At 60.3% G+C, this 7,070-nt stretch overlaps 1 protein-coding gene across 1 annotated transcript; it reads right to left on the reverse strand.

Annotated features, from left to right (window-relative positions):
* Positions 1-534: 534 nt before the first annotated feature.
* On the reverse strand, positions 535-4,911 carry PPM1M (protein phosphatase, Mg2+/Mn2+ dependent 1M; the record flags this gene model as incomplete). Its single annotated transcript, XM_080696625.1, has 10 exons — positions 535-676; positions 947-1,095; positions 1,190-1,297; positions 1,473-1,536; positions 1,639-1,757; positions 1,854-1,938; positions 3,082-3,194; positions 3,565-3,819; positions 3,888-4,005; positions 4,706-4,911. 10 exons carry the CDS (start codon positions 4,909-4,911, stop codon positions 535-537), a joined length of 1,359 nt encoding a protein of 452 aa, XP_080552751.1.
* Between the last annotated feature and the right edge of the window lie 2,159 nt (positions 4,912-7,070).

The following is a 7,070-nucleotide window of genomic DNA, read 5'->3' on the forward strand; positions in this document are numbered from 1 at the left end:
CCTAATGGGCTTTGGGAGCTGCCAGAGGGATGCCGGGTACACGGGGCCCGGGGCCTGGGTCCAAACAGCCTACTGCTGCTCGTGCCAACTGGCTGACGCCCTGTATCTGTGTGTGGTAGTAGGCACTGGGGATGGGACCCATGGGCATCCTACCTCAGCTGCACCCCCAGCCCTACTTTTTTATTGAGACAGGGTCTCTTAGTTGCTGGGGCTGGCTGCAAACCTGCGATCCCCTTGTCTCAGCCTTCCAAATACTGGGATTACACCACGCCGGCATGGTGTCCATTTCTGAGAACACTGGGCCCTCGAGGATCCTGACGAGCCTCACAGTGGCCTCCTAAGCTGGCAGGTGCCTTTACCCCAGGGATGCCAGCACAGAAGGCAAGGCCTGGCACGCCGGGTTCTCCACACCCTTGCTCCCTGACTCCTTGGGATAACTGCTCCGAGTCCCGGGCTTGGCTGGGGCCTGCAGGGCTCTGGGAGCAATACTGGGCTGCACCAGCCTTCAAGTGGTGGCGATGCAGCGTGGGGGCCTCAGCAGCCGCTGTCCCCTTGGCTCTGGGGGAGCAGGGGAATCACGAACACAGAGACATCGTCGTAGGACACCTGCCCTTCCCCTGAGGGGCTGTCCTTCCCCTGTGTGCTCTGCACCAGCATCTGGGCCAACTCTGAGAACCTGTGAAGACCTGCAGATGGACATCGGCGCGAAGGGACAAGGCCCGCCCTCCAGGACAGCTCCCCGCGCAGCTGAGCCCCGGGACTCCAAGTCAGGACAGCGAGGGCCGTGCGAGCAACAAGCCCAGCAGGGCCACAAGATGGACCAAGGGTTGCTGGGACCCACAATTGCCCCTTGTCCCGATCCTGCCCTGATTGAGGTTCACTGCCAGTCCCGCCCTCTCAGCGGTGACACCAAACCATGCCCAGGTGGGTCCCAGCAACCCCATACCTGTGGGGATCCTCTGGGTGCCCCAGGAGGAAGCCCCGCACCAGCCGCGCCACCTGCTCATTGGACAGGACATCCCAGAGCCCATCAGTTGCCATGACAACCACATCTTCCTCCTGCAGCCCCATCTGGTCCATATCCAGCACAGTTACCTGCAGGTTAAGCCTGAGAGTCCTTGAGTGTTCTCCCAGGTTCACTGCCTCCTTGTATGGGCAGGTGGGAGCTGGGGGGACTTAGCTCCCTCACCTGTGGGACCGCGAGCAGGAAGGGCTTGAGAGGGATGTTTGTGTCCAGGACTCTCAGTTGATGGTCTCCCAGCCCCCGGGAGACGGCCAGCGTGCCCAGCAGCCGCGCCTGAGGGGAGGCAGGCATGAGGAGAGGCCCCATCTAATGCTCAAGTGCCGGCCTGGCCGCCGAGCCCTCGGGATCCCTGGGCTGAGGGGGAAGTGTGACCAGGGGGCAGGTGGGCGCCCGGCACTGGCCACAGGTGCCAGGGGAGCGGGACTCTTGAAGGGGGCTGGGCACTGACCTGCCTGCCCTGTCCGTGGATCAGTGGGTACTTGAGGTCTGCCTTTCCCACGCGTTTGTAGCCCCTACCAAGAGCAGACAGCATCAGCTGCGCCCTGCGCCTCCCGACCCAGGCCCAGCCACCACACCCTCAGTGCCAAGGCTGCCCCAGACCACCGTCCACTCACCAGCCGCTCATGTGGTGGTCCCTGAACAAGACCTTCTGCCCCAGGTCATCCCCCTTCAGCCGCCGCGGGAACTCCAGTCGGGTGAACTCACCACCCAGAAGCTGGGGGTAGACAAAGGCCTGGGGCGGCCGCGCGGGTCACCATCCCTCCAGTGGCTGCCTGGCCCTGATCCTGCAGGAGTCAGGGACCCGCAGCCCGCCCCTCAGAGCGCCTACCAGCTGCTGGATTCGCTGCCGCTCTGTCTCGGGGGTGAACTCGGAGCTCAGTGGCCGGATCTCATTTCTTCGCACCAAGATGGCCCTGGGCCGGGTTAAGGGGAGAACTCCATCAGGTGACTCCTCCCTCACCAAGGCCGCCCTCCTGCAGCCACCAGGAGCCAGCTGAGGCCCCTGCCAGCCCTGGCCTGCACCGTCCACTCCAACACTTGGCATATGCCAGGTAAAAATGCAACGGTCAGTCAAACCCGGTGAGCGTGTGTGCCTGGGCGCACAGCAGACTGGACCTGGGCATCCTACCTGTCTACCTCGGAGCTACACCGCCAGCCCTTCTTTTATTTTTATTGTGTGTGTGTGTGTGTGTGTGTGTGTGTGTGTGTGTGTGTGTGTGTGTGAGATGCTGGGGAATGAACCCAGGGGCATTCTACTTTCTAACTACACCCCAGCCCAATTTTCTCTATTTTGAAACAGAGTCTCAGTAAGTTCCTGAGGGCCTCACTAAGTAGCTGAAGTCAGCCATGAACCTGCGATCCTCCTGTCTCAGCCTCTCAAGTACTGGGATTACAAGCGTGCACCACCATGCCCGGCTTCTCCCAGCCTTTTTAAAATTTAAATTTAATTATTTTTTATTTTTAGTAGTACTGGGTATGGAACCCAGGGGCATTCTACCTTCAAGCTATACTCCCAGCCCTATTTTTTTTTTTTTTTATTTTTATTTTTTGGTGGTACTGGGGTTCCTGGAAGCCCTTCTACCTCCAGGCTACACTCCCAGACCTATTTTATATTTTTGAAACAGGGTCTCTTAGGCCAGCGCGGCTGGCTTCGAACCTGCGCGATCCTCCTGTCTCTGCCTCCCAAGCGCGGGGATTACAAGCGTGCGCCACCACGCCTGGCTGATTATTCTTTATTTTGAAACAGGGTCTCACTGAGTTGCGAAGGGTCTCACCAAGTAGCTGAGGGTGTCCGCGAACCGCGATCTTCCAGTCTCAGCCTCCCAAGTGCTGGGATTACAAGCCTGCGCCACTGTGCACATTCGGCATGTTTTTTTTTTTTTTTGAAACAGTTCCACAGAGTTGCTGAGGGTCCCTAATTGCTGATTCTAATCTTGAACCTGTAGTCCTCCTGTCTCCCAAATATTACCACCACACTAGCCCAACCCTCCCGTGGTAACCTCCCCTGCGTGCCTCCCGCATGCCCCACGGCTGCCCACCCTCCGGGGCTCGCTCACCTACTGTCTCCAGCATTGGCCACGTACAGCTTTCCCTGCAGGGACACAGCCACCAGCGCTGTGCAGCCGCCCGCCTGGCCGGAGGCCTCCAGCTCCCGCCCGATCACCTCATCCTGGAGCAAAGCAAGGCCCTCAGTCCCCAGCTCTACTGCCCCAGGCCAGCAGTGGCTCCTGAATCCCTGTGCTTAGGAGCTTCAGATAAGGGAAGTGCTACTTGAAACAGGAAGAGGAAGAGAAACCAGCCAGCGCACCCAGGAGCGGAGAGCAGCATGCGTGTGTGTGTGTGTGTGTGTGTGTGTGTGTATTTTTCACTGAAAGCCCTGGCCCCAGTGTGTGTGTGTGTGTGTGTTGCACTGAAAGCCCCAGCCCCAGCAGACTGGGCCAAGGACAGACTGACACAACCAGCCCATCACCGCGCAGAGGGTGCTGGGATGCTCGCTCCTCAGGCCCCAGCCCAAGCCTGCCGTCCCGAGGTGGACTCACGCACTCCTGGAAGGCGCTCTCCAGGGCCCCAATCACCAGGTCTTCCGCCCTGATGCCCTTCTCCTCCACAAACTGGGGGTCGCTGGGGCAGACACAGCGGCCGCTGAGGTGCAGGGGGGGCTGGGGGGCCACCATGCCCTCCACCACGGCCTCCAGCTGCCGGCGCAGGCAGGAGTGCAGGGTGTTGGCAGCCAGGATGGCAGCCGCGGGGCCGCCGTGGCCGTCGAACAGTGCCCAGTAGTGCCCCGTCAGGAACTGCAGGGGAGACCCCGTCAGGCTCTGCCCGCTCTCCGCGCGGCTGTCGGGGTCCAGGCTGCACTCACCTCTTGTGAGCCCAGGGCCAGCCACTCCTCCTCCATCCCAAACTCACACCTCCGGATGCACAGCTTCCCGCAGGCAGCCTGATCCTCGTTGAACTCGGACTTCTCTGCGTTGATGACCCTGGACCAGGGGATGGCCGTGACTGGAGCACACCGACGGTTCCTGGTGCTGTCCTGGGTTGCACCACTGCCGGGTCCTGGCTGCTCAGTGTCCACGTGGTGAGGGTACACGCCGGGGCCCTCTGCTGACTTGGGCTGGGGGTCAGGGGCCCAACTCCCTACCCCCACCACCACCACCACCACCCCCACCCCACCACACCCCACACCCCCCCACACACACACACCCCTCCGCTCAGCTGGCCAAGCACCGCTTCCACCCAGCACAGGCCCAGGCGGGAGGGAGATGCTTCAGCTACGCCCAGACCCCAAACGCTGGGACTGTACAGCTTCTCAGCTCCATTCTGAAGTGCAGGTACAAATCCCAGAACCCTGGGGCTCCACGGCACCCCGCCCTCATCTTTGGGGTACAGGTCTAAGTCTCAGAACCCTGGGCCTCCACAGCCTCCCGCCCTCATCTTTGGGGTGCAGGTCTAAGTCTCAGAACCCTGGGGATCCACGGCCCCCCACCCTTGTCTTTGGGGTGCAGGTCTAAGTCTCAGAACCCTGGGGCTCCACGGCCCCCCACCCTCATCTTTGGGGTGCAGGTCTAAGTCTCAGAACCCTGGGGCGCCACAGCCTCCCGGCCTCCTCTTTGGGTGCAGGTCTAGGTCCCAGCGCGCTGGGCCCCCAGCCCCGGGCAGCCTCCGCGGGCGGGCACTCACTCGGCGTAGCCGGCGTTCCAGGGCAGCGTGTGGCCCCGTGCGGGGCAGCGCACGGGCCGGGCGGCGTCGGCCCCGGGGCCGGAGCCCGCGCCCCGTAGGAAGCGGGGCCGCCGGTAGGGCACGGGGCTGGCGCGGGGCCCGGGCGGCAGGGGCGCGGGCAGCGGACCCCCGGGCAGGAAGCGGCGCCGGAACCAGCCGGCCGACATGGCGGGGCTGGGCTGGACTCCGGAGAAGGAAGCCACGGGGCGGGGCCGCAGCACAAACCAGCCCCCCCCCACCCAGCAGAGCCGTGGCCCGCCCCGGCACTTCTGAAATGCCAATGCTTGGGAGGCTGGGATAGCAGGATCGCGGGTTGGAGGCCAGCCTCTACAACTTGGCAGACCCTGGGTAATTTAGCAAGGCCCAGTCTCACAATAAAAAATTAAATTAAGAGCCGGGCATGGTGGTGCACGCTTGTAATCCCCGCGCTTGGGAGGCTGAGACAGGAGGATCGCGCAGGTTCGAAGCCAGCCTCAGCTACTTAGTGAGGCTCTCAGCAACTTAGTGAGACCCTGTTTCCAAATAAAATATTTTTTAAAAAACGGTCTGAGAATATAGCCCGGAGGTAGAAAGCCTCTGGGTTCCACCCCCAGTACCACCAAAAAATAAAAAATAAAAAAAAATAAATTAAGCCGGGCGTGGTGGCGCATGCTTATAATCCCAGCATTTGGGAGGCTGAGACCCAAGGAGGTTTGGGGTTCTAGAACAGCCTCAGCTACTACTTAGTGAGGCCCTTTGCAACTCAATGAGACTCTGTTTCAAACTAAAGAAAAAATAGGGCTGGAGTGTAGCTCAGTAGTAGAATGCTCCTGGGTTCCATCCACAGGACCCCTCCCTCCCAAAAAATATAATGCCCCCGCAGGATTGGAGGGTGAGGCCACACTTGCTCTGTGCCAGCCTCGGAGAGGGGAAAGGCCGTCCTCCCCCAGGGGCCAGGCGCTGTCCTCAAGCCTCCTCCTGCAGAGGACGTCATGCCAGGGAGACGGGCACCGTGTCCTCGGAGGTGTCACGCAGACACATTGAGAGGGGTTCCAGAGCCCTGTTCCTCTGCCCACGGATGGGCCTTGCCGGCGCCTCCCCGTCCGGAGATGGGCTGCTTGCCCAGGGCCATCTCCTGCATTCCTGTCACACCTGTCCACACGTTCCCTCTGGACAGACAGAGCGCATTCACTACAGTGTCAGGGACCCCTGGACAAGAGAAACCAGTGGTATGGGGGGCACTTGGGGTTGAACCCAGGGCGCTCTACCACTGAACTGCACCCCAGCCCTGTGTGTGTGTGTGTGTGTGTGTGTGTGTGTGTGTGTATGGCACTGGGGATGGAACCCAGGAGCATTCTACCTCCGAGCTACACCCCAGCCCTATTTTTTATTCTTTATTTGGAAACAGGGTCTCACTGAGTTTCAAGGGGCCTCACTGAGTAGCTGAGGCTGTCCATGAACCACGATCCTCCCGTCTCAGCCTCCCGAATGCTGGGATGACAAGCGTGCCCACCACGCCCGGCTCATTTCTTAAATTTGAAACATGTTCTTGCTGAATTGCCAAGGCTGGCTTCGAACGTCCATCCTCCCAAGGACTGGGATGACAGGCGTGTGCCACCATGCCCAGCTTGAACAAGAGGGGACCATGGCCCAGGACGTGGGCGACTGAGAGGAGGATCTCAGGCTCGAGGGCAGCCTCGCAACATAGCGAGACGCCCAGCATCCTAGTGCAGAACCAAAAATAAAAACGGGCTGGGGTGCAGCTCAGAGGTAGAATGGCCCTGCACGACACAAAAAAAAGTAAGAAAGGAGGTTCCTGGGACTGACAGAGGAGAAAGGCTTTTTTTTTTTTTTTTCTGGTCTGAGGAACCCAGGGGGCATTCTAACTCCAAGCTACACCCTCAGCCCTGTTTTGTTTTTTTTGTTTTGTTTTGTTTTGTTTTGTTGTTGGGTGTGTGTGTGTGTGTGTGTGTGTGTGTGTGTGTGTGGTGGTACTGGGGATGGAACAGCCCAGAGGCTTTCTACCTCCAGGCTATACTCCCAGACCTATTTTATATTTTATTTGGAAACAGGGTCTCACTGAGTTGCAGAGGGCCTCACAAAGTAGCTGAGGCTGTCTGCGAACCATGATCCTCTTGTCTCAGCCTCCCGAATGCTGGGATTACAAGCGTGCTCCACCACACCCGGCTTCCTAAGAACCTTTTTGCTGGGCTGGAGGGACTCTTGGCGGGGCGGGGCTGGCTGCTGGGAGGAGGTGGCTTTCTGAGCTGGCAGAGGAAGTGAAGGCCCAGCTCTTCACAGAGCCACGGCGGGGAGCACTGGGCTGGGAGGCCGGGGGCCTTTGAGC

Source organism: Muscardinus avellanarius (genome assembly GCF_963383645.1).
Source record: "Muscardinus avellanarius genome assembly, chromosome: 5".
NCBI lineage: Eukaryota > Metazoa > Chordata > Mammalia > Rodentia > Gliridae > Muscardinus > Muscardinus avellanarius.